The sequence below is a fragment of the Salvia splendens genome, chromosome 11 (assembly GCF_004379255.2).
Source record: "Salvia splendens isolate huo1 chromosome 11, SspV2, whole genome shotgun sequence".
Taxonomy (NCBI): domain Eukaryota; kingdom Viridiplantae; phylum Streptophyta; class Magnoliopsida; order Lamiales; family Lamiaceae; genus Salvia; species Salvia splendens.
The window spans coordinates 27054692-27070158 of NC_056042.1; the positions used below are offsets into that span (position 1 = coordinate 27054692).

The 15467-nt window shown below is 36.3% G+C and overlaps 2 protein-coding genes across 8 annotated transcripts; both read right to left on the bottom strand.

The window, feature by feature from the left end:
* Window positions 1-99: 99 nt before the first annotated feature.
* Window positions 100-7286, bottom strand: LOC121755700 (nucleolin-like). 7 transcript variants are annotated; one of them, XR_006040846.1, is made up of 8 exons: window positions 6674-6777; window positions 6222-6257; window positions 5570-5687; window positions 5352-5431; window positions 4038-4154; window positions 1505-1575; window positions 1188-1256; window positions 100-1062 (listed from the first exon to the last, which is right to left on the bottom strand). XR_006040846.1 is itself a non-coding variant. In XM_042151059.1 (7 exons), exons 1-3 carry the CDS (start codon window positions 7230-7232, stop codon window positions 5400-5402), a joined length of 627 nt encoding a protein of 208 aa, XP_042006993.1. In that variant the 5' UTR covers window positions 7233-7286; the 3' UTR covers window positions 390-1062; window positions 1188-1256; window positions 1505-1575; window positions 4038-4154; window positions 5352-5399. The 7 variants fall into 7 exon arrangements, 6 of the variants coding, with proteins under 6 accessions (XP_042006992.1, XP_042006990.1, XP_042006988.1 ...); XM_042151059.1 differs by lacking the exon at window positions 5570-5687 and having other exon boundaries at window positions 390-1062; window positions 6674-7286; XM_042151055.1 differs by lacking the exons at window positions 5352-5431; window positions 5570-5687 and adding an exon at window positions 6113-6145 and having other exon boundaries at window positions 392-1062; window positions 6674-7286.
* Window positions 7287-11129: 3843 nt separating this feature from the next.
* On the bottom strand, window positions 11130-12402 carry LOC121755699. The gene is made up of 2 exons (XM_042151053.1): window positions 11717-12402; window positions 11130-11229 (listed from the first exon to the last, which is right to left on the bottom strand). Exons 1-2 carry the CDS (start codon window positions 12279-12281, stop codon window positions 11207-11209), a joined length of 588 nt encoding a protein of 195 aa, XP_042006987.1. The 5' UTR covers window positions 12282-12402; the 3' UTR covers window positions 11130-11206.
* Window positions 12403-15467: the final 3065 nt, after the last annotated feature.

Consider the following 15467-nt stretch of genomic DNA (forward strand, 5'->3'; position numbering starts at 1 on the left):
ATGTATCAATTTGATATTTGATTTGAACTTTTCAATTGCAACTCATCACACTGGATAGAAGAAAAGTGCTCTAACAACTAAATTGCATTTCTTCATGAATTGATATGTTGACTTTTGTATTCTTTCCTAATCTTGCAAAATGTATGTAAGGTTATTAATCTACATTTTTAGTATTGCGTGTCAAAAAATAATGAACGTAATAAAGAAAATCTATTTTACAGAAGAAATTTGGTTATATTAAAAAAATCTTAATATATATTTATCCTTGGTTAGCTTTTTTACTTTTTACTCCAATCTTTGATTATTTATAGTAAAAGAAAGAGTAGGAATTCAGTAATACATATCACTATATTCACAAATTTGAATTTACAATCAAAAGAAAACTAGTATGATTGTACCACGAAATGATATTAGATGAAAAGAATATGATATAATACCACAATAATTAAATAAAATAATATTACCACAGTAATTATTTGTTATTAATACATGAAAATATAATTCTTCATTCAGTTTCTGATATTTTATTTATCATTCTTTTAGCAAAATGTAGATAATTTTCGAATATTCGAATCCACTTTGCAAAATGTAGATAATTTTCCCTATAAACACTATAGTTATTCTTTTACTATATTCAACTAGATGTTGTGAATATACTACAATTGTCTTACTCTACACGACTCTAAGATTTTCGACATAATAACTAATGCATTTTTGTGGTTATGAAAAATATAGGGCCCTCATTTCTAAAACACCTTTAAGCACTTCATTGGCTTTGAGCCATTTTAATAGGAGTATATTTTAAGTAATCTAAAAACGGAAGGAGTATGAACCTAACTCAATCATTGTCTAGTATAAATTCTAGATTAAGAATTTCAAATTGCATTTAGATTTCCAATTATAGAATAGTTAACTTTTATTGTTCCAGATTTGAAGTCAGTAACCGAACAAGAATTGAATTTCACACCATAAAACACTCAAAAAAATTTGACAATGCTAAAAATCTTACCTTGTATAACACCAAATCCCTCGAAAATCAACAAATATGGAACCCCCTAGAATCTGCATATGATATTGAGGATGTCATAAGATATTAAGTTATCACATCAAAAGGGTTATTGCATATGCTTTATACTGTTGAATGATGCCTCAAAGCTAAAAAGACGAGTCTGCAAACCTAATTCTACCTCTGAACCATGATGTAGGAATCTAGTCTTCATGTTGTGGGGCATCTCTTTGTTCCTTTGGTGCTGACACTGCAACAAAATACATTGGTTGGTGAAGTGGGAACCAAACACAAAGTCAAGGAACACTCCAAACCATAGGAATTCATGTTCTCCCTTATCATTGCAGACTTGAAAATACTTCAAAGTTATGTCAAACACTACTTATTCAATGGCTCTCTTGCATTGTTCTAGATTGGCTTCTAAGGCGACAGCGATCTTGTTCGGTAAAGAAAGCAAATAATGCCAAGTAGTTCCTGCCGTAAGCAGAAGATGAGAACCTTTTTCAACACCAAGCACTGACGATCATATCATGAATCAGAGCCAAAATAAGTTTATATCGTTGAAGAATCTGCGACAAAAGAAAAGAACCACCAACGGTTTAAAATGCATGAGAGAAATCCCAATGCAAAAAATCTTTGATACTGATAGAGTGAACCACCTATTCACTAATTTCTTTGATGATTTCTCTACAATCCACTCTATACATATAACTATATAAAATAAACAACATAATTTTTCTTTAAGATGAGCTTTGGTATATATGATTATAAATAAATTACATGAATACCTTATTTGGTCATTCTTTCACCCTTCAATAGTACACATCCAAAATAATTATTCCTATAATTAACACCCGCTCGCTAGAAAAGAGTCTTATCCCCAAGATGGTAATAAACAAATGACATTAGGTCAAGCAACACGTCGTCTTTAATCATCTGACAGTAAGTGCTATTAGATATATGTCTGTCAAAACGTAAAACATAGCCCCTTAGACTTGAGTTTAGATATTCTGTTGTGAGAGCTGACTACTCACTCCGTTCCATAGTAGTAGAGTCATTTTGCAATTTTCGTATGTTCCATAGTAGTAGAGTCATTTCCATTTTTAGTAAAAGAGAACATATTTATTCTCACTTACTATACTCTCTCTTATTTTATTTTCTCTTCGTCTCTCTACCTTTTTCATTTTCTACTTTATTCTTCATTTACTTAAACACAATTTTTCTTAAATCGTGTGCCGAAAAGAAATGCTTCCACTACTAAGGAATGGAGGGAGTATTATTTACCATTTCATCCACTTCGGTTCCAGTACCAATGCCGATGGATGTATAACATCTAATGGATAAATTTCTGAAAAAGGTCCCCAGTATTTATTTGGGTTCTAGTTCTGGTCTATCTGTATATCTAATAGGAAACAGACAAGCTTACAAGGTGTGGGCCTAATCCAAACACTCCAGCAAAAATTCTAGTACTGCACATGGTTCTAGACTTCTAGTTAACCGTGGCAAGCACACTTTTTATTCCCCTAGCAAGTTGCACGTTGTCTTTAGTCAAACACATCAACCATGTCTTTAGACTGACTTATAGCTGCTAGCATCTTTGTAGGAATTTCTCAGAGACACAGGTTCAAGAACTAATAATATAATCCAAAAACCAGCCACATTTATATTAACAGTAATTCAACAAATCAACCATATCTTTGAAATTCCCAAGAGAAAACTCAACGTAATAAAAGAGAACATAATGAAATCATGTTGAAACAAAGATCCGAGAACTAGTATGAGGTTCCCCAGCATTCATCTAACATAGTTTACTGTTAGCCAAGAGGTACTAGATTGATGCCACAACACTCTCAAAGTTAGACTCCTAGCGTCAGTTAAAGCCAGCCTCCAAGCATCCTGGTGAAAACTAGCTAACTATAGTAATGCAATCTCTACAAAGGATAATGAGGGGCTCGCCTTCTATTTTGCTAATTTTCTATTACACAAACTTTGGGAATAATACAATGGGCAGGATAGGATTCGATCTGACTAACAGCACAATAGTGTGGCATTATAGCCGCGTGCCCGCAGCTATGGTGAATATACATTGCTAGTCCTTCTAATTAGCGTATAATTGAGCTATAAGGTTGTACCCAAAATGATAGGCAGCAAGTTACTCAAATACCCCTAACATAACTAAATATAATTTTCCTTGTGAAAGGTATGGTTGTATACTTGTATTTGATATCTACTCTTAGAAATAAAAAATTGGTGACATGATCCATCTATTTCTGAACAGAAATTTAAGACAAATATTATTATTAACGTTAAATTTTGGTTTTTATGACGTTCACTTATGTTAGCTTCACAGTTCTCCATGAAACATTTCTCAATAAACTGAATCCAGAGCACAGTTTTGACACATTGAGGATATCCTAATGCATGCAGAGCTCGTCAAAGTATTAAATCTTACTAGTGTTGTCAAATTTTTTTCATCTTTTGTGCAATCTTATTTTAGTTTGGAACCATCCGTAGACATTAAATTGGGAATATATTCTAGCACTTAAGACAATGATTGTTCAAGATCAAAATAAATAAGCATTTATTTATATGTCGAGAGGATACTTTATCCTCTGATCAAATCATAAATACAGAAGTTAATCAGACATCAGTTACATTCTCTTGTATTTAACTTAAATGCTCTGTATATTTTGATGTGTGATTATTGTATGAGATAAATCCAGTCCTCTGATGAGAGGCATAACGCTGTTAGCTGGTAAAAGTTGATAGCCACTTACAAAGTTGGGAGACCTAAATGAGCAAGATAAAGAATCTTTTTTCCCCTTTATGCATACAAATGAATGCAACTGCATACACTGCACCTTGTCGACTGTATGTGCCCCAAGTGAAAGAAATGCATGATTATGCGACCTAATTTACCTTAATTTGAGGATCTGAAAACTAAAACCACACCCCACATCGTCATTCATGCATCATATACTTTTGTTGCCAATTTACGGAAACATGAGAAGCAAAGTATAACCACACATACCTAAGCCCTAGACGCCAAGCAGAGAAAGCAACCAGGATCCTTCCACTTGAAAGCTGCATCAAGTATAAATTGTAGAAATAAATCCAAAAATGTAGTCCATCCCTGTCCTCAATTTATCTGGAAAAGAACAGACATGTAAATATATAGGTAGTCAATAATTCCAAAAAAAGGGAACAGAAAAGATCAAACGAAGCAGTCAAGCATGATTTTTAAAATTATAAAACATAATCCATTCTAAAATTAAAATTGGGAAGGGTTTCATTGGATGTATTCAACTAGGGCTACTAGAATATCTAATTCCGTTTAGTAAATGCCAAAGCCAGTTCAACAGAATATTTTCACTATTAAGTGTTTTGTTTCTGATTTCTACACATTTAACACTCCTACAGAAATTTCCCTCTATCCTGTTGTACTCCAGCTTTACAGTTCATTTGCCTGATTAGGCTTGAGCCCTGGAATAGAGCCCTGGAATATGAAGACTCATAACAGGAGCAGAAAGAAATTATATATAGAAGGAGATCATTTATGTTTCTGTGCTGTTTCAAATCCATTTCTTTAGTTTTAGGAACCAGTCATCTAGTTTTAAGAATCTTGGTTTTCCAAAAAGGAAGTCTTGGTGGAACATAAACTAACAGTGATAATTCTAACATAATAATTCATGAAGAAAGGATAATCTCAGAAAAACTGAAAAAGAGTCTCAAGCGGACCATGTATCCAGAAGAAGTAAAACTATGGCATCCCAAGTAAATTTAGAAAGTGAGTTTCACTTTCCTAAAAAATCTCACCCAATATACTTTATCACGTAAAAGCTTGAATGTATTAAGTCTAGATGAACATATGTTTAAACCTCACAATAATAGTTGTTACCAAACTCAAGAAGCAAGAAGTGCTAACATAAGTTTGTAAGAAAGATAGAGACTAGAGTGATAAGAATCTGTGAGTAAAACGTACCTAATGGCATCATTTCTAGGTTAGATGCTTATTAGTCAATAGTCATAGAAATGCAAACACCTATGTCTAATATGAGTCAATTGCACTCAAATATAATCAACTCACTTCAATGAGAAACCATATGGCATTACTATCTTAATAGACTCACATTCAACAAACTAAAATGTGAGGCATCTCTGGGTAAATGTTTATGTTGCTGACGTAACAAAAAGTTCGTTCCGTATCATCCAATTTCACCATATAAACAAACATGAAATGTAACAATAGCTTCATTTTCCTCAGAGTTCCAAGTTATCATTAACAATAATGATCATGTGTTTCATTGCAAGTCCATTTATGCTAATGCCTAACTGAGCACATCACCTCAGAAGTCCTAGCCTCCTAGGTGTGTAATTTTCCATGGCAACATTCTCAGATGTTTCTGTACAGGCAATCATAATCACCTGAAAACTATGTAACTCCTCAGTCTGATGTTTTGAAAATTAAATAAAAACCAAGTCTGGGTTAGTACATAGGGTCATTCAGCATGACACAAAAGAGAGGGATCCAAATACAATCCACAACAAAAAATCGTGAGATACCTTTTTAGTTTTTACAAAGAGATATTATTGAGGAAACCATCCACTTCCATCTCATCCCATGTTTAATAGTATCTTTTAGTTACGATAAAAGAAAGCACACATGATGTAGTGAATGCCTCTGCATAAACTACACAAAGATAATAAACCAAGAAGTCATTTACTTCACTAAACTACTTCTACATATTGTTCTAGACTTGCCTCACCTGGAGGATTCCTAATCTGATTAGATTCTTATCAATCAAGAAAACTTTATATGTACTTTTGCACTATGTTCAGTCATCTTATTAGAAAGATCAACTGTATCATGCATAAACATCATTAGAATTAACCTTATATAAGTACAGGTCATTACACAAAATTACAGCAGCCGAAACCCTGTGTTCTTAATTAAGTTAAATGAAGATCCAATGTATTATAGACATATTGAATGTTCAAGTACCTTCATATCCACATTAAGACTTCATACCAATCAAGTAAATTACTGTAAAAGAATGTTGCACTAAGGGATAGATACTACGAGTATGCTGGTTGCTGTGGTCTTACATTTGTCGTGCTTGAAATCCCAGCAAAAGCAGGCTTGTTGTGACAAAGCTAATAAGAAATACTTTCACAAACAGATGTTATTTAAATCAAACAATTCTGATACATTTACTCCTTAAACAAGAGCTGCAATAACAACCTTCTTTTCCTGCAAGAAGACTAACATAACAATAATGAGACTGAAGTATCTAAAGTAGATTTCAATCCAATTCAATCATCAAGACAGATATCTCTTATTCCAGCCATCTACTATAATGTGTAGTTTATCTGATTTAATAAGTAGAAATCACAATAAATGGGGACAATTGTCCATGTCAAGCATCTGAAACATTATCGATGGAGTTATATCGCATTGGAAATCATCTCATCAAATGATTAACATACTTTAAGCCATAATATAAGGAAAATCACATCAACTAATCAAAAGGAACGTCTGAACAGTACGATAATGGGCTCCTTTTTCCAAACGTAACGAAAAATCATGGCACAGCACAATGTCAAATTAAAGCTACACTTCCATAATCTTTTCTACTAACATCAAAAAATCCGATCACGCATCGTTACCCTTGCCAGGATCATTAGAAAATCGGACCCCAGGTTGCGCTCGACTCCGCCTAGTCCTTGACGGCAAAATGTTGTCCAAATCAACCTCAGCAAGCGGGTCATCCTCCAGATCACTCTCATCAAGTCCATCGGAGAAATCACTGTCGGAATCATCACTCGAGTCGTCATCATCATCTACATGGCCATCAGAATCATCGTTGTCGGAGTCTTCAATCATTTTGCCCTTCCCTTTCCTGTCCACCACGATCCCCTTCCCTTTTCTGCTGGCTTCCCCGTTTGCATCCTCGTCTGCATCCTCGTCTTGCTCGGCAGTATAGTCTTCCTCGTCTTCATCATCTTCCTCGTCTTCCTCCGCAGCAGCAACAACGGCATTTACATGCTCCTCCGATTTCGCTGCATCATCAGCGACGAGTGGAACGGAGCCATTTTTGCTGGTGGGAACTTCAATTTTCTGCCTCTTACTCGAATCGTCTAGGGCTTTGTTTATGGAATTTGGGGGATCAAGCGTGCGTTTCTCGGGGAATTCGCCTCCTTCATCAACGGCTTTGACGTCGGCCATTGATGTTGGGTTTTGGGGATTAGGGTTTTGGGAATCGGTTTTTGTTTTGCTGAAGTTCACCGTCTACATTAGTTATTTATTTCTGGTTAATATCTTCAAAATTAAATATTTTCTATTTTTTGTTTGTTTTTCAATAAACTTACCTTGTTATATTAATTTATTTATATTAAAATTAGACATAACTCACGGCCCCAACATCTACTAATAAATTACTACTATTACTATCTCTCTAAAATATGAGACCTTTTTACTCCTATAGTATTTAATTTATATCTGATTTTAGTTTAAGTTGTATAGTATATTTTTTTAGTCATATTTAAATTTTTATCTTTTATTTTATTTTATTTTCAGCTATTTAATTTGCTCTTTCTTATTTTATTCTCTCATTGCTAATCTATTTTATTTTTTGTTTTATTATACCTCCACTTATTCATTAAATACTTATTTTTTAATTTATGTATCTAAAAGAGTGTACAGATTAGGGAACTACATAGTTCAATTCGAATGTCAGTTGATCCTAAGTTTTGAAATATCCACACGAAGATCTACTACATTATACTTTTTTGCTATTTCGAGTCTTTTATCTCCCTTTTTTCCTTCTCTTTTGACATTTATACCATTGGAGGGCATTTTTTTGTTTATACTAGTATATTTTTTTGAGCAAATTTCTTTGTACAAACATATTATTATCATAAAATTATTTCTGGTTTGATATATGATATATGAAAAAATAATTTTAATTAAGATAATCATATGATATTTAAGATTTTTAAGATTATTTTAGATGTTTAATGAATGTCAAATGTCATTGTGACATACATGTGTCATTAATAATATTCAAAATTTCTGTACAATATTCGAATACGGAGTCCATTATTTAAATTGTACAATATTATTCGTATATATCTATATTATCAATTTGTCATCGATCATTCTAAACCTACAAAAATATTGATTTACTAATTTACTCTTATTGCAAAAAATACTTTTGTGATCTGCCACTCAACATAATTTAATCAATTGATTACCGTAATCCAAATACTCTAATATAACCTAGTTTTAATATAAACTAGCATTACGCATGTGCAGAGTAATATATTTTTAACACATTAATTTTCAATTTTAAATTAATTAGATAAAATTAGAATCAATATTAACAATGAACAATATGAGTAACAATTTTAGTTATATGAGAATAAAAAATCTATACAAATCAACATTGAAGCATAATAAATTTGAAACAATCACATAATACTAAAATATATAAACATTAAATCATGGAGTAGGAAGATAAAAATCTATCACAATAAATATACGCTGCATTAACTTTAAAATTAAGAGGGAACATCTTTTATAGTCCATAAACTTTGTCAAGATATCATTTTAGGTCCGTGAATTTTGAAAATATCATTTCAGATCCATCAACTATGAGTTAATATCAATCAAAGTACTTTTTTACTATTTCCAAGTTTTTTCGGACAAAAATACCCTCAATACCTTCAAGGGTGTATATTTTTACTAAACTTATCACATACTCATATTTTTTATAAATATATTTACTATATATTTTTGGTGAATTTTCTAAATATAATTTAACCTTCAATAATATCACTTAATTTTGTGACATGCAAGAAAAGTTCATTCTTCAACTTTTTATAATTAAAAAATTATTCAAATATTGTCTATTGATTGTGACATTAATTTTTACGAGTATCCATACCTCAAAAATATTTTAAAATTTTTTAATTATAAAATATTGAAGAATGAACTTTTCTTGCATGTCACAAAATTGAGTGATAATATTGAAGGTCAAATTATATTTAGAAAATTCGTCAAAAATATATAGTAAACTTATTTATAAAAAGAGGGAACATTTTTTAGGTCCACGAACTTTGTCAAAGTATCATTTTAGGTCCGTGAACTTTGAAAATATCATTTTAGGTCCGTCAATTACAAGTTAATATCATTTGAGGTATTTTGAACTTTTTCTGGACGAAAATGCCCTTAAGGTCTTCAAATGGCAATTTGGACAATTCTTTCGCCACTAATCTTGCGCCAGAAGCCTATAGTCCAACAATTTTTAACGACAAATTTTTATAATTAAATTCAATTTGGATGGTAATTGATCTCCATTCAGAAATTCATATAAATAATACCCCGAATGACCATCCAAATTAATAGCTATGTAATTTCAAGACAAATAAACTAAATATAATTCACAAATCACATAGTAAGTTCTTAAAATGCAGTTTAGATTGAAAAAATAAAATAAAGTATCAAGTCCCAATTCACTATCCCTATATAATTGGTCATCTAATAATTGAAAATTTAACACACAGTACTATTTTTATAGCAAATTTTAATTATATTTAAATTCAATTTGGATGGTAATTGAATTAAATAGTAGTAAAAAAAATATTGGACTCTAGGTGTTTGACGCAAGATGAGTGGCGAAAGAATTGTCCAAATTGCCCTTTGAATGCCTTAAGGGCATTTTCGTCCGGAAAAAAGTTCAAAATACCTCAAATGATATTAACTTGTAGTTAACGGACCTAAAATGATATTTTCAAAGTTCACGGACCTAAAATGATACTTTGACAAAGTTTGTGGACGTAAAAAGATGTTCCCTCTTATAAAAAATATGAGTATTTGATAAGTTTAGTAAAAATATACACCCTTGAAGGTATTGAGGGTATTTTCGTCCGAAAAAACTTGGAAATGGTAAAAAGTACTTCGATTAATATAAACTCATAGTTGACAGACCTCAAATGATATTTTCAAAGTTCACAAATCTAAAATGATACTTTGACAAAGTTCATAAACCTAAAAAAATGTTCCCTCTAAAATTAAAATCAATCTCATCATTATAAACTAAAACCTTCAATTCTTCACAGTTCGTCACTCTTCAACAGAACTCATAAGTAAAATAACTCGTTTGTCATCTTTAAAGCCGCCCGCTTCACCTAAAACTACAATAAAATAAGGAACAAAATCAATTTGCAATGCACAAAATCAATAATCAATATGTATTAAAACGATCATCCGTAGAGCAAAGCATAAGATGTGATACACTAAATGAACATTTAACCACCATTGAAGCCAAGAGTCGCCGAAATGTGCTTATCAAATAACCAAGTCAACTTCACCTTCATGAAGCACACAGTAGCACAAATTGAAACTTGCATTAATATAAAGCAGGCAACACCAGAAACTTGACAAAGCCCCAATACATCTATATTTATTCCTTCCCTTATAGTGCCACTACAAATTCTCTTACCTAAAACATATGCATAAAAGATACATGATCTTGACAAAGTTGAAACTGTACGAGTTTGCTTAGCTTCATATTCCAAAGGACAACTCTAATAAGAAACCAGGCAACTGCAAAAAATTGACAACCCCTATGTATCTCTATTTCTTCCTTGCCTTGTAGTGCCAGTACGAATACTCTTACATAAAACATAGGCATAAATTGAATATGAACTTGGCAGTAATGTCGACCAATCCTAATGACGTCCCTAGTTCCAGCCACGAACAGTTGGGTATGCTGTCAACCGATGAAATCCGGCGAAACCAAGACATACCTACTGTGGCTGTCGCCACTTCAGGCGGTCTTCCGTCGATTGGATTATGTCCACCATAGCTAACTTGGAATCTCGAATGGCAGCCGCTGATCAGCATTTGGTTCCTCACCGCATTCCAAACTATCTAGAAACTGTTCCACCGTTCCCCTTTCCACAGCAGTTCGACCCACTCAACTGCATCAACACCCACTTCACTCAGCAGTTACTGACACTCAATATCCACAACAAACGTTTCTAACTTCCCATCCCCATTTCCTGGGATTCCTGCCGCCTCACCACTACAAAGCTCCACACATATATGGCTCTGTGATACGAACCTTGTTCGTATCTTTTCTCCGGCGTCCTTGCGTAGGATCGGCGGAGGCGAAGATCTGGCTGTGCGCGGAAGACCTATCCGTCGGGCAGCGCAGAATCTATGTAAAAGATAATTCTCAACTCGTCGTTGGGCAAAAGATTAATATTGTATTTCGTTGATTGATTGAATAAAATGATAACAATCTATCCTATTTATAATACTAGAATACTAGCTTAGGGAACTTGATTGATTGAATAAAATGATAACAATCTATCCTATTTATAATACTAGAATACTAGCTTAGGGAACAAGAAATAAATATAAGAAAAGATATCCAAATCTCTAAAATATCTCAACAAATTAATAATTCCTAAAACTAAGACTCGTATCAACTCCCCCACGGTTAAAATCCACCTTGTCCTCAAGGTGGGAACCACGAACTAAGGACGAGAGCTGAAAGCAAAAGCTTGGCGAGGCGTCTCCTCCTGGATCAAACACACACCGAGCAGTTGCTCGTGTCCCTTCATCACCTCCATAAAAAAGCAACGAAGGCCGACTGATGTGGTCACCCCAATTCCATACTAAAACAAAAAGCTTTTCCGTACCTCGCAGAATGCCCAAACATGATGTTGCATTGCGCGGAGGAATCAACCTAGCATCGAGTGATGTTGGTCGATGATTCATACTTGTAACATCACCGACATTCAAATCCATATGGACATAAGCAATCATGGGCAAACCAACGTAAGAACCACCTCCTTTCTTCCCCAATTGTTTAGACTTTAATCTCGGCTCTTCTTCAAACAAGCTTCTCCTCACCTCCATTTTTACCTTAAGGTCCGATTTTGTTGTCTCACCTGCAGTCTTGTACTCAACTATAATATTCTCAATCTTCATTGGCTCTTTTCCTTCTTGTGTATTCGTTTCCCACTCTTTCTTCATGGAGCTCGGGATAGCAGCTGCTGGACGCTGAGTAAAGGTCGCAAATGGTGTCGTCACAGACGGCGGGGGCACGAGCTGGAAAGGTCCCGGTGCGGAGTCGGACAACAGCTCCAAGGGCGGTGCTGGACTCGGCTGCTGCGGTTGGAGTGGTGGAGCCGCTGAGTCCTTGGGAACAAAACGTGAAGGCCCACAAGAAGCCTCATTATTTCTTGATGGAGGACATGCCATCTTTCGGAGTGGTGCAGAAACATGGGGCTGATCAAGATCTGGCTCGGGCTGCGGTAACGATCGTAATTTGCTAAACCGGTGATTTGTGGCTTCGAACCAAGTTTCTATCTTGTCACATGCTTCCATTAAGCGGTCTAACTTTGCGTCAATCGGGTCCTCCGCTTTGGTGGCTGGACGAGGGTGATATTGAGGCTGCCACGGGCGATATCGGGCGTAGGAGTTTCGTGGCTCGACGTATGAATCTGGGACCATATCTGGATCACGATACGGTGGTGGATAACAGTTATCGGTTCGTTGTCGGGGCGGATCCCAACAAGTGGGGCGGCGCATCTGGAAAGACCCCATTCGGTGAGGTTGCGGCGGACCGTAGGGTTCACGCCTGTACGTGGGTGGTGGCTGATCATCGGGCGGAAAACCCGGTGGATCGCGGCTGCTCGGAGGGTCCCAGCAGGTTGCACGTCGTGGTCGGAATAGCTGCTGCCAATCCAGGGTGTTTTGTGCACTACGCCCAACTCCGGCGTAGCTGCGTGACACATGGTTGTGGTGGAATTGGCGATGATAGTTGTAGGACATGATAATAGAACTCGGAGGATGAGATCACTTCGACGCGGCGAGCGGGAATCCTTCCCGTCAGGCGTTGGCGAAGTAAGGTTGTCCGGCGGGATTCGAGATGGTGGGAGGGTCACCTCTCAATGAAAGCACCAGTTGATACGAACCTTGTTCGTATCTTTTCTCCGGCGTCCTTGCGTAGGATCGGCGGAGGCGAAGATCTGGCTGTGCGCGGAAGACCTATCCGTCGGGCAGCGCAGAATCTATGTAAAAGATAATTCTCAACTCGTCGTTGGGCAAAAGATTAATATTGTATTTCGTTGATTGATTGAATAAAATGATAACAATCTATCCTATTTATAATACTAGAATACTAGCTTAGGGAACAAGAAATAAATATAAGAAAAGATATCCAAATCTCTAAAATATCTCAACAAATTAATAATTCCTAAAACTAAGACTCGTATCACTCTGATCTATCATGTCGTCCTTATTCCTTCAACAATCCACATAGTAATCTAATGCTCCCACAATATGGTCACTATTCTTCATCAGATCGCCCAATCTATTCGCTGTTGCCTGGCCCCTGTCCTACTTCGTGTTGGTATCCTTCTACCGACCGTTTGCCACGTGGGAACCCATCGTATGATCAGCACCGTGGAGTTCGTTTAGATCCTCCTCGTTTTGACGGCACAGACACAACAAATTGAATTTTCAAAATTCAATATTATTTTGATCACATTATGATGCCGGATACAAATCGACTTCACTATGTTGTTCCATTGTTCGATCCACCGGTTTCCGAATGGATTAAACACTATTGCTCCAACAACGACTATGTCACGCGGCAGGATTTTTTGAACGAGGTTCGATACAGATTCGATCCAGACTGTTATGAAAGCTACATCGGTTTGATCGCTAAGTTGTGTCAAACCGGCACTGTCTCGGAGTATCAATTTGAGTTTGAGAAATTGCAGAATAAATTATCCAGAGTTCCTGCCTATATACTTCTTCCGATCTATATTGCCGGTCTCAAACAACCTCTTCAACGAGAGGTCAAACTTCATTGACCTACCACCTTAGCAGCAGCTTTTGCCTTGGCGAAGGAATTATCGGCATGTCGGCGAGCACCAACAATCGACTTCCACTTATGAGCGAAAGAGTCGGATCCCGCGCGAATCTCCATACAGTACTTCCCCTGCACCAAAACCAAACGCAGCGTCTTCTTCCCAAGGTCCACGTCCTTCAGTGACCGATTCCGAGAGCTAGGTAAATTGCCTGTGGTGCGCCTTTCTGCATCGGAGAAGGCAGATCGCTCTCGTCGGGGATTATGTTGGTATTGTGAGGACAAGTGGGCCCAGGTCATGTGTGTAACAATAATTTTTTGGCTTACATGGGCATCGATGCAGAGGAAGATGATGTGCTTGCATTAGAGAGTGATTTGCCAGATGATTATGGTATCACAACAGATCTATCTCACTTGAATGCCGTCGATGGCCGAAAACACGCGAAGTCCTTTAATATTGTGGGAACAATCAACAAATCCGCGATGAATATTCTAGTTGACAACTAAAGCTCCCACAATTTTATACATCCGCGCATCGCCGAAAAGCTAAGTCTTTCTTTGACTAAGATTAAACCTTTTCGTGTTTATGGCAATGGTGAATCCTTAGTTTGTTCTCATGTCAGCAAGGAGACGGTGGTCGATCTTCAAGGTCATTTATTTCGAATTGATCTACATATTTCAGACTTCCACGGTCCAGACATCATTCTAGGCATGGAGTGGTTGGAATCACTTGGTCGTGTCACACATGATTATATGGCACGCACTATGGAATTTTTCCGAGATGACTCCTTGGTTGTGCTACGTGGTTGTTCATCTATACCGCACAAGAACTCTGTTCACACCTTGGCCGTTCTACTGTCACATAAGGGCCAACATGATCTGTTCAAAATTGTTGTTGTACCACCGAGTTCAGCCCCGACACAATCCGACAACCCACAAGTAGTTCAGGCTGATCTGTCGCCGCCAATCCTTCGGGTTTTGTCAGATTTGGCAGCAGTATTTCGGCAGTCAGAAGTGATACAGGAGGGGAAGACCGTTACACAGGCCTTAGTACAGTGGTCTGGTGCCGATCAGTCGTCGCCCACCTGGGATCCGATCACTTCCCTATCTTCTCTTCTTATCCTTGAGGACAAGGATGATCTTATCGGGGGGGAGTTGATAAGAGAACAACATCAGAAGAGCTTGTCGATGACTTTGCAGAGGAAGCTATCGTCGGACCTTCGCTCTATGCTCCAATCCGTTTCCAATACTAAGTAGGGAGTTAGTTATTTATAGTTAGTTATGTTCGTTTATCAAATGTAATAGAGTAGGAAGTCGAGAATATTTATAAGCTCTATCTGGGTTTTCTTTGTGGTTCTTTCCCGGGAGATAGGAGGTCGAACCGCCCTAAGGTCTTAGATATAAAATGGGAACTTGTCAATGTATTAAAAAATATGAATGAATGATAAGTTATTTCCCACTTTTGTTGTGTTCTCTAATTTCTCTTCACAGCAAACAAACTGCCTGGCGGAGGAGACCTCCGCACGCAGAATTTGATCGTCGAGCCTCCATTGCCGCCGATCCTACACTCT

Excerpts from the sequence above, each read along its gene's own strand:
- LOC121755700 (XM_042151056.1), bottom strand. The coding sequence starts at position 7,232 with ATGGCCGACGTCAAAGCCGTTGATGAAGGAGGCGAATTCCCCGAGAAA. Across the intron at positions 6,258-6,673 it reads TTCTAATGATCCTGGCAAGG|GAAAAGAAGGTTGTTATTGC; the intron begins GTAACGATGCGT and ends GTCTTCTTGCAG. Across the intron at positions 6,146-6,221 it reads TTGCAGCTCTTGTTTAAGGA|CCTGCTTTTGCTGGGATTTC; the intron begins GTAAATGTATCA and ends TGTCACAACAAG.
- LOC121755699 (XM_042151053.1), bottom strand. The coding sequence starts at position 12,281 with ATGGCATGTCCTCCATCAAGAAATAATGAGGCTTCTTGTGGGCCTTCA. Across the intron at positions 11,230-11,716 it reads ATGTTTGGGCATTCTGCGAG|ATTCTGCGCTGCCCGACGGA; the intron begins GTACGGAAAAGC and ends TCTTTTACATAG.